The sequence below is a fragment of the Haplochromis burtoni genome, unplaced genomic scaffold (genome assembly GCF_018398535.1).
Source record: "Haplochromis burtoni strain Fernald_Lab_line unplaced genomic scaffold, NCSU_Asbu1 Contig_177, whole genome shotgun sequence".
Taxonomy (NCBI): Eukaryota; Metazoa; Chordata; class Actinopteri; order Cichliformes; family Cichlidae; genus Haplochromis; species Haplochromis burtoni.
The window spans coordinates 703,345-717,594 of NW_024582538.1; the positions used below are offsets into that span (position 1 = coordinate 703,345).

Genomic DNA, 14,250 nt, shown 5'->3' on the forward strand with positions numbered 1-14,250 from the left:
CTTTTTTGTATTAACTGGTGTCCTGCTTCTGTAGCTGAAACAGGAAGTGAATGGAAATGTGATTCTATGTAACAGCAGCTACAGGTCAAGTCTTTCACCTTCTATTCTTATGAGAACTCATTACACCTCAAGACTCTTTAGTTGGCATATGACATTCACAGTCCTCTTTGAACAATTAACTTACCTTTTAGTTAGCAAGTATAAACTGGAGTACTTTGAACTAACATGTTATTAAAGCTGAATAATAATAACTCACACACACACACACACACACACTCTAACACCAAAGTTACATTACTAAAGAAATAAGCCCTGCTTTTTTTCCATTTCTGGAGTACTTTTTCTTGCACAAAAGAAAGATTGCAAAGATCTAAGAATCATTTTACTGTGATGCCGTTATTATTGTGTGCAGTTTATTGTGATGGTATTGCAGTGCGATTCCCCCCTCACCCTCATTGGTATTTCTCATTTTTTCTTTTTTGTTTTCAGGGAGAGCGAGGTCTGCCTGGCCTGAAAGGTGAAACTGTAAGTGAAACATTCAGTGAAAATGTGACATCGAGGGTCCACTTTTTTTTTTTTTTTGACTCCTTCATATCTTGTTATGTTTAGGGAGACCCAGGAGAGGATGGAGCACCTGGCAAACCCGGGACGTCAGTGGTAAGACATCAGCACATTGTCTGTCATGTAATTGTCAGTTGTCAGTATTTTACATTTCTACATCTCGGTTTAATAATGTCTCCGTGTTTCCTGCCAGGATGTACAGAAAGCTCTGGCAGGCTTTGGTATTCAGGTAGGTGGACTCCTCAGATGACTAACTCGATTTGAACATGATTTCTTTTGGCTTTCACTTGCATGGATGGATGGAATAATGGGGAAAAAATGCAATTATCTAAACAGTCTTAAAATCAGCACTTACTCTTGCTTCTGTTATAGCTTATAGAGAAGAACATTTCCTGCAAATGTATGCAAAGTGTTATATTTCCCACTTTGTTCTTGCAAATGTCATCATACCATTTATGTCTGGCCTTGTTTCAGCAGCTCATTTAGTCCAGTAAATGTAGGCATGAGTCTTTCATTTATTATGCACATACACCTGCTTATATATTTTAGAATTATGCCTGGCAGGTTAAAGTGACACTGTTTATGAGCAGTTTTTGAGCTGCTGGGATGAATTCTAAATGACTGGTTTTATCTGGGGATTAAAACATTTTGCAGATGGGCATCTGCTGCTGAAAGTTATAAAGCTTTTCCGTTTTGGATTTCTGCTCCACACAGGTGTCTGATCTGAAGGAGGCTATGGACAGCAAGGACACACTTTCAGAGAAAGGTGAAAAGGGAGATAAGGGTGAGCCTGGACAGAGAGGACCATCTGGAGCAGATGTAAGTGTGACTAAGCATCTTCGAGGATTAAAGTGAAAAGACAAAATGATGTGAAGACTTCCAGTCAGATAGAATGAAGCATCTTGCTTGGATTTTTTCTTTAGAGTGTAATTAATCGAATGAAATTGATAGAGAAATCGCTTTTTTATTCTGGTTTTGCCCTAGGGTGCTCGTGGTTTTCCTGGAGAGAGGGGCGGCAAAGGAGACGCAGGGGACCGAGGACCTGTGGGACCAGCGGGGCCTCCAGGAAGAGCCATTGTCGAACGAGGGTCAGAGGGACCTGCGGGGCCTGCTGGGGAGCCTGGCAAGCCAGGGATACCAGGTCTTCCTGGACGAGCTGGGGAACTAGGAGAGGCAGGAAGGCCAGGAGATAAGGTGGAGAGGAGAGTTGGGCAACCAAATGGGGTCTCTTTTTGTGGCATCACACTGATGACATTGTATATTTGTTTTTTAGGGGGAAAGAGGAGAGAAAGGTGACAGAGGAGATTCTGTGAGTCCTCTTATTAGGTTGATGGTTTCATTTCTTGTTTTAGTAAATTTCCTGGTTCTTGTAGTTAACTGATAGTTTGTTCTGTTTCTCAGGGTCGGGATGGATTAACAGGACCAGCTGGCCCGCCAGGTCAAAAGGTAAAATAGTTTTAGTTATTGTTGTGATAAGATATTTAGTAAATGTAGAATAAAAAAAGGATACACATATGTATGTGATTATGGTTTATAGGGAGAATCTGCTGACTCAGTCCTGGTTGGGTCTCCTGGGGCTAGAGGCCCTCCTGGAGTATCTGGGTTGAAGGGAGAACCTGGTGCTACAGGACCGTCAGGACCTAAAGGAGACCGCGTAAGATTTACGCATATTACACACATCTTGTGTCATGTCACATCGTATGTGTCTTAATATGAATAAACAATTGGAATGCGCCTTACAGGGTTTCGTGGGACCTCGAGGTGATAAAGGTGAGAGAGGAGAGCCAGGAGAAAAAGGCCGTGATGGCTCACAGGTGAGCTGCCTCTCAAATGGAGCCTTGATTAAAATATTTTGTTACTCTAATCATGAACTCAAAATGTGTTTTAAATATTCTGACTACCACCTCCTGCTTGTTAGGAAGATCAGTGATGAAAAGATGTGATCCTAACATCTGTCCACTAAATATTACACTATTGAAGGCTGCTGGTTGGCTTAGCTTAGTGCAAAGACTGTAAGCATGGGGAAACAGTTAGTCAAGCTATGTCTAAAGCTAATAAAATTTCTCTTCCGCCTCCTTAAATTCCCACTAATTAAAACATTGTTTCTTGTTTATCTTGCAAAACTGAAACGTAAAGATGACCTGTTGTGTTCATATTTGTTGATGTTCAGCTAAATTGCATGAAAGTGTTATTCAGTCTAATATAAAACTATTATGATACTCTTATGAGATTTGTCAGCATACAGATGTGTGGCTTGCAATTGCAGGGAACACCAGGAGAGACTGGAAAACCGGGCCAGGATGGGAAACCGGTAAGTGGACTGCTCCCTGCGGGATGTGTGGCAGAGGTTTCTGAAAGTTACCTTGACTCTTACAACACTGTACTTTCAAATTGTCATAGTGAAAACGATATAGCATTGATTTTGTAAATATGTATTCTAAACATTAATTTCAGCTGACTTGGTAAGTGTGTGTATTTCCTTATATCACTGATAATCATTCACAGACATAAGGAGCCTATAATCTATTGTTTTCAAAGTATGTAACAAGTAGGAACCACATCTCTACAAAGAACACATTAAAGTTTCATCTTTTTCCCCCAAAACACACTTTGGGGAAATTCTGTAAGTCATGGTTATCATCAGTCATGGTAAAACCAAGGAAAGATAAAGGAAAATATTCCTCACACTTTTTGTTTTCCTTCCCTGCGTGTCTGAGCAGGGTTCAACAGGGCCTGCTGGTCCTCGAGGCCAACCAGTGAGTAACCAGTAACACAGTCTGCTTCTTTTAGGCTTGATCTGCAGAGTTAAAGCTGCAGGCTGGCTGCAAGTTCAAAGCCAACGGAGCTGTTTCCCTCCTTGGGCCGAGGCTTCGTAGATCCTTAGGCAATAACCACGTGCAGCTGTGCGACTAACGCCTCACTCTTTAACTTTCTCTCTCTACCTGTGTGCGTCTTATCTATGTCCATTTCCTTTTGTGTGTGTTGTTCGTTTCCCCTTTTTCGTCACTGTTCTCCACCCACCTGTCCCCCCCTCCCTCCTGTCATCCACTTTCCTTTGTCTGTCATTTCTCCAGGGCTTCCCTGGGTTCCCAGGAGTTCTAGGCAGACCGGTAGGTTCTCTGCTGATGGCTGGCATGCTTGAGCTTTTGGGGAAATAGGTGTAAAAGGTTTGGAGAATCTGTCCTTGTAGTATCAGATATAATTAGGATTCGACCAAAACTGATAAGACGCTGATGGGCAATAGCTTACAAAGCAAGCAGGGTAAAAAATAAAGCATGATTTAACACCAGGAGCACAACCTGTCATCGGGATGCACTCATTGTCATGTACCTCCCAGGCAAATTTCACCTCTTTAATCTTAATTTATTCTTATTAGAATCATGATTCTGGGAGCTGAGGTCTGGGATAAGAGTCAGACCTCGAACTGTTCCTCATGAAATGTCCAAAAGGATCTGTGTCAAACTCAAGGACTACATTTTGAAGCAAATAATTTAAATGTGTAAAATACCATAAATTTGTTAGACGAGATGAAAGCAAGTCAGCTGACATCCTCAGCCGCAGCTCTTATGTACAGTAGTGTGGGGAATACTAAACTGGGTGCACTCCAGAAAGTACGGTTGATGATTCACTCGAATCTGCTTATCATGCATGCAGCTGTGCCTGATGTCTGTTGTTTGCTTATCCCTTGCACAGTGCTGATTTTTCAGAGCTTACCATGCAAATGTCTCCTTGTTGACATTTCAGATAATCTGTTTGTATTGTTCTACCTGTTGTCCATCAATTAAGTGCTTGTATTTTATGTTTCATATAGAGACATGTACATATGACAGTATTTATCATTCCAAGTTGTAGATTTTTGGGTACAGAAAAAGTGTGCACCTTTTTCAGTACTCAATTTTTCTAAACATATTTATGCATAAATATGTTGCCTAAAGGAATAGTTCTACATTTTGAAAATGAAAGTTATTTGCTTGCTTCCTGGGAGTTGACTGTATACAAAAATTGATCTAGCCAAAGTCTTTCTTTCCCACTGTCTCCAAGTTTTTACTCATCTGTTTGCTGGAGTTTTCTCTCTATTATTGTAGGGTCTTTACCTTACAATATGAAGCAACTTAAGCGAGTGTTGTTGTGATACATAAATAAAATTGAATTGAATGAGAGGGTGAAGTTATCAGCTGATGCTAGCTTGCTTGGTAAGCAAGATGATCTATAGATTGCATGGGTACAAAAAAGGTAGTATATGTAAAAGCATGCGTCAAACACTGGGGCAGACTTTTAGCCTCTTTAAGCCTGAATAAAAATTTTAATAAGTAAGTTATATTAAAAAACAAGTTCATTACATTATTATGACAACTAAACTTAGCATTAAAGGCTACCATTTTTTTAAATTATCTGTACATTTTATCATTTTAACATGTATGGGTTTTTAACCTTTGAATCTGAAGCCTCAGTTTTAGGATTTTTCTTTTTAAGTGATCATTTTTTTACCTAAGGATTGATGGATATAAAATGCAGTTAATTGATAGCTGCTAATCATTGTTAATATATATATAAAAATAAATAAAAGTAAAATGTCTATGTACTCAATTTTGGAACCTGCCTCAGTTTTGTGTTTCATAAGCTTAGCCTTTGGCGTCATTTTTCAGCTCTGGATTTTGCTACTCAGAGTTGGATGAAAACATCACTTTGTTACATATAAAGCTACTGCAAGTAGTCATTTAACTTAGAGTTAAAGACTTGAAAGAGACACCTCAAAAATACATAAACTCATTAGCTGATCTGTACACAGTTTAATATTCACTCATTTGGTTGTTTTTTGGAGCAGTCAAATGCAGAATTGCTTGTTTCTGTATCAGTGATCATCTCACTGGGACTGCTGTGAATGGAAACTCCTAGCAGAAAGTTATATTTAGCGACCGACAGACACGGCTGACATTCTTACATAACTCTCAGGAACAAAGCCATTTAGCTTTTAAAAATGTAAAAAAAACCCAAAACATTCCTTTAGCATGTGGCCTGTGTGCAGATGTTCAATTTTTTATGTGACTTTGTGACTTTGCTTATAGGGAAACTCAGGAGAGCCAGGCATTATGGGGCCGACTGTAAGTATGACAAACATGTCACACACATTCAAAGACTCTTATTAACAGTTACCAACGTTGATGATGTGTTTTTAACAGGGTCCCATGGGTCCCGCTGGGCTGCCAGGTCCACCCGGTGTAAAGGTGAGTTCACTACATTATCAAAACTTTAGTGTACAACAAGTAGATTTTTGTTTGTTTGTTTGTTTATCAAACTCATAAAACTTTTGTTTTTTACAGGGTAATCAAGGAGAAGCAGGTGTTGGTGTACAGGTATAAAATTTTTTACATCTTATATAAAATGCATTAAATTTCTCCGGGACCGAATAATATAACAATGCGCACAGTTGTGATGTACAACAGATAACCCTGTGAGTTTATTTCTCATCTCTGCAGGGTCCTCCTGGTGCACAGGGGAGCACAGGTCTGCCAGGACCAGCAGGTCCCCCAGGAGCTGTGGTATGTGTTCCCACAAATCATAACTTCTCAGCAGGGGAAAATAATTCTGTCATGTTTTCTCGTGAAATTCATTTAAAATCTCACGGTGTGTATCAAAATGTGTTCCTTCGTACCACTGTAATTTTTTTCTCCCTGCAGGGTCCACAGGGGCCTCCGGGACTGCCAGGGCAGGTGGTGCGTATTTGGTCTTAATCCTGCTGCGGCTGCAATGTGTCACACAGTGAGGAAATGTAAACGTGAAAAAAAAAGTCTTGACCCTCAGGCAGTTTTGTTGTAGCTGAAAATAGGGAGGTGATTAACTGAAAATGCCAAAACATCTGTACCAAGATTTTGCTGACAGCTTGAGCTGCATAGGGTTTTTTGGGATATCAGACCCTTCTTTCTTTTTTGGGGATATATCAACATTTCTACCATTATTATTTCTGGTTTTCTCACACATCCACTGCTGGATTTGTGTAATATGTTGCTGGATTTGTGTAATAGACTAAATATATTAAAATGTGAAGTGCTTTTTTATAACCTGAAAATAAGTGCTGGCATACTTTGATAAGAAAATCAAGCAAAATAGATGTAAGTTCATTTATCTGGCATTGTGTGCATTATTTAGAGTCTTATTGTGTAGACCATAACTGATCAATGATGTAAAGATGTGAATTTAACACAGGCATCGATTCAGATTTTGAATGAGTAAATGATCTTCAGTGTGAGAGTGATAAACACATTCACATATGCTAAGGCATTTCTGCTCCTCAGGGTGAAGCAGGCAAACCTGGTGTTCCTGGAAGAGATGGGGTGCCTGGCAAAGAAGGAATACATGGATTACCAGGAAAGCAGGTTTGAGTTTATGTCATATTGCTCACCGGTGGCAGCACTATTGAGTGTTTTTTTTTTTTCTCAGTGTTAACATTGTGTAATTTGTTCCTCAGGGCATTGCAGGACCTCCAGGCCAGGCTGGGCTGAAGGGGGAGCAGGGAGACAGCGGGCCTCCAGGGAAGGTGAGCAGATGTTGCGTCTAGCGAGCAATATCTTTCTAAGAGACACAGAAAATGCAGCTAGTTTTTTGGTTGTTTTTATCGGATATAATCCAAGCTACAGAATGGTTTGTTGTATGAAGTAATAATTTTAAAAAGTATAGCGTTATTATTAGATTGAAGAGCTTTTATCTGACACCAGGGGTTCTATTCTGAGTCCTTCTTTAGGAGCAGTAAATGGTAAATGGACTGGTAGTTACACAATGCGTTTCTACTCGGTTGAACACAGTCTCATTCACAGAGCACCTTTTTTTTTCTACGCCTAAGTACTTATCTAACATTCAGACACAATCTCACACTCCAATGGCGAGAACTCAGGGTTCAATATCTTCCCCAACAATACTTTGTCATGTGGACCGGAGAAGTCAGGGAGTCGACCCATTGGAAGGCTGATCCACCAACTTTCCAATAATTCGATGACCGCTGTACCATCTTAGCCACAGCTGCATCTTAAAGCATGAACCTTAGCCCCAGTGGGTTCCAGATGTGTTCCCCTGTAAGTCCACTCTTCTTAAAGAGAAACTGGAGTACTACTGTTTTATTTGTAGATGATAGCCATGATGCTGAGATGGTTTAATTATGCTGACTGGCAATGTGACACATGAGGATAATCTAAGAATTTAATATGGAAAAGGTTTGATTGAGAGCCAGTATATTGTCAGAGCAATTGGAGAATTTTGGGGTCGTTGAAACTGGAAACTGTAATTCATGAGGTCAAACACAATCATAAATTGTGTTGTGGAGTAATGCCAGATAAATGTGGACCTGCTCTCATTTCTGTCTGAACACATTTCTGCCTCTGCATATTTAAACAGTCAGGCCAACTGTGCTCTTCTAACCTTGGACATTTTGAGCTGTTTGGAGTGGTCGCTAATTCCCGAATAGGTGAAACACAAAGCAGTATCTCTGGGGTGTTAAAAAAGTCTTTTTTGAGTATTTAATCTTAATTTCTCTCTAAGACCATGTGTTTTATTTTACAGTAGGCCGTGTCTCCAGTTTATGCTTTCCTATAATAAACTGGATATGGTGGGACTTTATGGTAATAGAAGAATTCAAGCTTCCTGTGCAAAGTGTCAGCTGTGTTAATCTGTTATATGACTAAACATCCCTGCACAAAAATGTTCTCATCATTATAAATTAAATCATTAACAGATAGTCTCCAGACCCTATTGTAAGTATTGTATGTTTGCAGTCGTTTTCCAGCTGAATGGATGACACAGACCTATACCTCTGCATTCATCCTTTTGCTTTCATCAGCATTAAAATCCTTGATGAATTCCAGTGTGCCACATCTATTGGCAGCTCTCCATGCTGAAGGCCAGGCTTTAACACAACCACCGTGGCTGACAGATGGGTTCACATGCGTTAGGTCAAATGCCATTCCTTTTTTATGTGCACTGTCTGTCACTTTAAAGTTAATTTGTTTTTGTTTTTTTATTGATCCATAGATTTTTGTTCCACAGTTTTATTGTTTTTCGATTGGGAAATGAAACCCTGTGTGAAGTAAGACATCTTTGTATACCAGGAGTTTATTATTGACTTGTTGGGCAGTTGCTGTGCCTTTTAGTTTATTCTATTTTAACCACTAATATAATGATAAACCTAATCAAAAATGATCATGCTCAAACAGCTGTGCTGGATGAACATTGGTATACTGTTAACGAATGATGGGAGACATCTGTTAAAGGGGATTGTTTGGCTTCCTTGTGTTGATTCTGTCAGTGAGGATGGAAATTAAGCCAAATTCTTGCAGATGAAAACTAAAAATGACAGAGAAGGACACTTACACAATGTTCCCTGTTAACTGCTTCTCACATTATCACATTTTCCACACTTTAATGTGACTTGAGTTTTTATTACTGATTGTTTGATGGATTCTTTTAAAAATTTCTAATAAAGAAAAAACAGTGTACATTAATAGTTTTAATTGTGGCATAAGCTCTAATTAAACTATTACTTTTTGTAATGAATTTCCTCCAATTCAGTCTCAGCAAATCTGATTTGTTTTAATGGCAGGCTGTTATGGTGTTGAATTTTTCCACCCTTTATAAGGGGTTTACATTAACATAGTGTACAGTCTAGAATGAAGTGTGTGTTACAGTGCTGTAATTAACTAATTTGTTTTTAAGAACAATACCAGCTGCTTGTTTTTTCAATTTTTGAAACGCAGTGTTTCAAAATTCTGAGTTAAAAACAATTTTAAATTTTAAAACATAATTTGGTTCTGTTCATTTAATCTCGGGACGCAAACATTCAGGCAAACGTAAACTATTACAATGCCACATGCTTTTCAAGCCCATTAACTTGGAGCTTCTTTAACAAATGACATTATAAGATAAGATAATATAACTCTTTATTGTCGTTGCACAGTCATACATAGTACAGTAGTACAATGAAATTGGAAAACTGTCCTACGTCGGCACTACATATAACACAACACGACACGATATGACACATCACAGCGCAACACAAACAACACAACACAGTATAATAACTTATATATAATAAAAAGAAGAATAAGTGTATTTGTATTGCACACTGTTATTATTGCACATTAATTGTTATTGCAACTTGTTATAAATATAAATATTATTATTGTTACTGTTTTTACCGTTGTTACCCCGCCCCCCAAAAAAAAGTCCAGGTAGGTAGCCAGTCAGGTCAGCTGTTTGCATTGATCAGGGTATTGCTCTGTTGTAAAAGCTGTCCTTGAGTCTATTTGTCCAGGACCTCAGCAGCCTGAACCTCCTGCCAGACGGCAGCAGCTTAAACACCCGGTGTCCTGGGTGTGTGCAGTCCCGTAGGATGCTGCGTGCCCTCTTGAGACAGCGAGTGCTGTACAGGTCCTTCAGGTAGGGAAGAGGATGTCCAAGGATTTTTTTGGGCCATATTGATGACCCTCTGGAGTGCCTTTCTGTGTGCTGTGGTGCAGCTGGAGAACCACACACCGATGCAATATGTCAGCACACTTTCAATGGAGCAGCGGTAGAAGACGGTCAGCAGCTCCTCCTTCAGGTCCATTTTTCTGAGGATTCTCAGAAAGTGGAGACGCTGTTGGGCCTTCTTCAAAACTGCAGAGATGTTAGAGCTCCATTGGAGGTCTGTGTCTATGTGCACACCCAGAAACTTGAAACTGGACACCCTTTACACACACTAGCCGACAGGCTGCAGCTCAGACTTCCTGCTTCTGAAGTCAACTACCAGTTCTTCTGTCTTGGTGGTATTGAGGTCCAGGTTGTTGTCTACACACCAATCTGTCAGCCTCTGAACTTCAGCTCTGTATGCCGTCTCATCTCCCCCAGAGATGAGCCCCACCACGGTGGTATCATCTGCAAACTTGATGACTGTGTTGTCTGGGTGGGTATTAACACAGTCATGTGTGTACAGAGTGTACAGTAGAGGACTCAGTACACAGCCTTGTGGAGAGCCGGTGTTGAGGCTGAGGGCTGAGGAAAGAAGAGCCCCACTCTAACTCTCTGTACACGGTCTGAGAGGAAGTCTCTGATCCAGCAGCAGGCGATAGAAGGAAGTCCGATTTCCAGCAGTTTAACTATTAGTCTGTCTGGGAGTATCGTATTGAAAGCAGAGCTAAAGTCAACAAAGAGCATGGCATGGTCTAAGGAGCTTGGAGAGAAAAGAGAAAAGCGTCTGGATTTCTTTAAGTTGCTTGAATTCAGAGGTGAAACGTCTTCAAGGAAACATAAAGAAGTCCAGACGCTTTTCTTTCCAAGCTCCTTAGACTACGATGACCTGGTTGACCGAGAACCTTCACAGACACATTATGGCATGCTTTTGCAAACATTAGTAATTCAGCGTTTTAGCTTCAACGTATAGAAAACATTCAAAAAGCACCGGTATTGTCCGTGTTGCCATGAACTGGTTCACTTCCGATGCCCGACAACACTGAAGAAGATGCATTTAGTGAAAGACATGAAAAATAAAACGACTTATGAAATGGATTTGTTTTCATTTCTTTTCCTGAATGGTTATATTCACTCAGTTTCTTGAGTGACTCTGATAACCTGCTATATACAACTTGTTCATCTGCTCAGGATTTCTCTCCAGCATTTGTTGTCACACCTACACACACACACACACACACACACACACACACACACACACACACACACACACACACACACACACACACACTTCACTTAAGGGTTGCGCTCACTCGCTTGACTTACAGAAATTTCCAGACTTCCTGTAACACCAGAAATTTCAAAGAAGATCATGGTTATTAAAATAAAAGCCAGAATAAAAAATGACTACATAAGAGTACATACAACTTTTTCCTCTTCGGCAATCAGGCACGTGCTGCCTTCCCAAACTGGCAGTATGTCACTAAACTTTGAGAATCCCTGCAATAATCCTCACCTGATTTGTGAAGATGTTTTACTTCACATTGTTTTTGGGGTTTTTTTTGTGTCCAGCTCACAACAAGAATGATCTTTAGCTGCTTTATATTTTAAGGTTAAAAACAATGTGATATGAGAGAGAAAAGCTCAATGACCTGGTGATCTCCGGTGAGCAAACAAATGACAGCAGGGAGGAAGAACTCCCTTTTTAACAGGAAGCGATGCCTGTGTTCTGAAGCACAGTACTTTTGTAGTTTGTCTGTCACACTCCATAATGTGCTTCGTTTATTCCACTTTGCTTCCTTTATTCTTCCTTATCATTGTGGTGAAACATGTTTGAACACCACAAATAAAAACAGAATTTTATCACAAAGTAACTTCTGGATTTAAGCATTTTTTGAATCAGTCCCTTACAATCCAGTCTTTCTTAAATTACCTTTAAAATATTGTTGTGTACAAGTGATAAGACACACTGGACTTGCATCTGCAGGCTTTTGGCAGTGAAGCTGAATAGATTTTCAAATGTTTTCACAGTCTGCTGTGCTATTCTTAAACAGTGAGTGTGCATTTGTTGGCTGTCCGTCCTGAAGACATTCAGGCTCTTAATATTCGAGAGCTAGAAGCAAAGATGATTAAGCTAATATGATACTTAATACCAAAGCTTTTAGGTACACGTTGGCATCTTTTAATGAACAACAACCCACATCGTGCTGTGCAGGTAATTACTGTTATTTTCCTCCTTCTTCTGTACTCTGTACACAGGCTGTGGCTGGACCTCCTGGACCCAAAGGAGAGAGGGTGAGTCACTCCTATTGCCATTAATGTGGAAGTAGCTGCAGCATGAAGTGACGCAATAGAGCAGCATTTACGGATGCAGCTTACAGCACTTTCCTGGTTCTGATTGATGCAGGGTCCTCCTGGTTTAACGCTGCCAGGCACAGCTGGAGAGAGAGGTCCAATTGGTGAAAAGGTGAGTCTGACCAAACTGCAAGCTCCCCCTCAGTGAGTGAGAGGGACCGACTGGAAATGTTAAGTGCTTTTTCATTAAAATTGTATATCTGAATGCACAACTGCTGTCATTTAGGGTAACAAGGGAGACAAAGGTGTTGCTGGCATCAAAGGAGAAAGAGTGAGTACGATAATGGGACAAAATAATGATGCACTTACATATACAAATATGAAGGTACACAATGTGCTGTCTGTTGTCATACAAGGGACAAGCTGGCGAATCAGGAGAACCTGGAGAAGATGTGAGTAATCAACTTCCACTGCCCAACTGGATTTCAAAAAGTCATATTAGATTTTTTTAATGAACTCTTAGTCATAGTGTTTATGCTTTTATGGAAGATTTGCAATGCTGATGCCAATAGTAGTGTGTAATTTTGTGTAATTTCACATAAATCCAGTGATCCATTATAGTCGATGGTATTAAAGTCACTGTTTTTATTTTTTGGGAAAATTCATCAAATTTTGAACAGTTTTATATTTTTAAAATGTCTTCTATGCCTTGATAAATATTAGAGCAAAACAATAAAATGTATATTATATGCATATGTGTATGTAATAAGAGGAGAAAACCCAACAACAGCGTACACGGCCAGCACTTATTAAGAAATTACAACATTGTAAAAGAAAACTAAATGACCTCTTATGCTACACCTTTATGGCTCACTAGAGCCCACACATTGGGGAAACACTGGTCTATAGACAGTGTATCTAATGCTACAGTCACACTAGAGAAAACCCAGGCTGGAGACAATTGTTGCACTTTGTGTAAATGCGTTTGCATTGTTGTTGGCTTTGAAATTGTTCCTTCCGAGTTGGAGCCCAGGTCTGTGACCACGCAGAGTCAGCTGCTGTCTTTAAAGTGACTTTGGTGTATCCAGACAGCAACGAAAGAGCAACAAGATGGAGTCGGTCTTCTACCAGTTTGTGATTGGATGGGGTCAAATTAGCAATTACACACCATCTGTTTGTGAAAATACAGTGATTAACTGACATAAATTGGTGGAAATCTCAAATCTGTTGCTGCCTACATACACAGGAATTCACATTACACAGAACATGGCAGTAATTACTAAACAGAACCTCATAGAGCTGAAACAGAAAATAGTGACGTAGTTGTTCCACTATGGCAATTTAACTATAAAATGACATAAGGCTTTTCAACCTTGCTTTTATATAGAAATATAACCAGAATGCAACCAGCTGGAAACTAGATGAGTTGTATCTCATATTGCAAAGAGACGTGTTACAAATTTTTGTAAACTGACTTTCAGATTTCACATATCTGGATATCTCGGACAGCAGTTATTTGCATTCCTATTCCAGCGTGTCTGAGAGTGATTGAAGTCAGTCTCATTTGGATGTTATTTATTTGGAGAAAGTTTGCTTCCCACCACACGACCTGTGCAGCACCTTGCAATTGAATGGGGTCAGCCAACGGTTCTGAACCAAAGAGCAACAAGCTGGTTGCTGCAACTTCTTTCAATCTATCACCTGAATCTTTCATCTGGATGCAAATAAAATGTCAAAGCAATCAGGGGCAAACACTGCTTTTTTTTCTAGTCACAAGGACATTGAAATTGCTATTCCTATTTTTACTGTCTTTGCCCAGACGACTGTGATGTGCAAGATTTTAATGATTTGTTGGTTTTGAGGTTTTCAAAAAAACACATTAACGGTTCTCACAACCTGAAACTGGAACATTTATGAAATATTTCTAAATCTGCACAATAAATTTATGAAACAGCAATTCAT

At 39.7% G+C, this 14,250-nt stretch overlaps 1 protein-coding gene across 1 annotated transcript in view; it reads left to right on the top strand.

The window, feature by feature from the left end:
- col7a1 (collagen, type VII, alpha 1) overlaps nt 1–14,250 on the top strand; it is a 62,371-nt gene that overhangs the window by 30,749 nt on the left and 17,372 nt on the right. Inside the window, exons 70-92 of the mRNA XM_042225647.1 lie at nt 490–525; nt 610–657; nt 755–790; nt 1,276–1,380; nt 1,546–1,755; nt 1,835–1,870; nt 1,963–2,007; nt 2,099–2,215; nt 2,304–2,375; nt 2,828–2,985; nt 3,282–3,317; nt 3,938–3,959; nt 5,628–5,663; nt 5,742–5,786; nt 5,883–5,915; nt 6,039–6,101; nt 6,240–6,275; nt 6,855–6,935; nt 7,028–7,096; nt 12,253–12,288; nt 12,401–12,460; nt 12,575–12,619; nt 12,705–12,740. Of these exons, the coding sequence (XP_042081581.1) occupies nt 490–525; nt 610–657; nt 755–790; nt 1,276–1,380; nt 1,546–1,755; nt 1,835–1,870; nt 1,963–2,007; nt 2,099–2,215; nt 2,304–2,375; nt 2,828–2,985; nt 3,282–3,317; nt 3,938–3,959; nt 5,628–5,663; nt 5,742–5,786; nt 5,883–5,915; nt 6,039–6,101; nt 6,240–6,275; nt 6,855–6,935; nt 7,028–7,096; nt 12,253–12,288; nt 12,401–12,460; nt 12,575–12,619; nt 12,705–12,740 (1,461 nt within the window). The remainder of the gene's footprint in view (nt 1–489; nt 526–609; nt 658–754; nt 791–1,275; nt 1,381–1,545; nt 1,756–1,834; nt 1,871–1,962; nt 2,008–2,098; nt 2,216–2,303; nt 2,376–2,827; nt 2,986–3,281; nt 3,318–3,937; nt 3,960–5,627; nt 5,664–5,741; nt 5,787–5,882; nt 5,916–6,038; nt 6,102–6,239; nt 6,276–6,854; nt 6,936–7,027; nt 7,097–12,252; nt 12,289–12,400; nt 12,461–12,574; nt 12,620–12,704; nt 12,741–14,250) is intronic.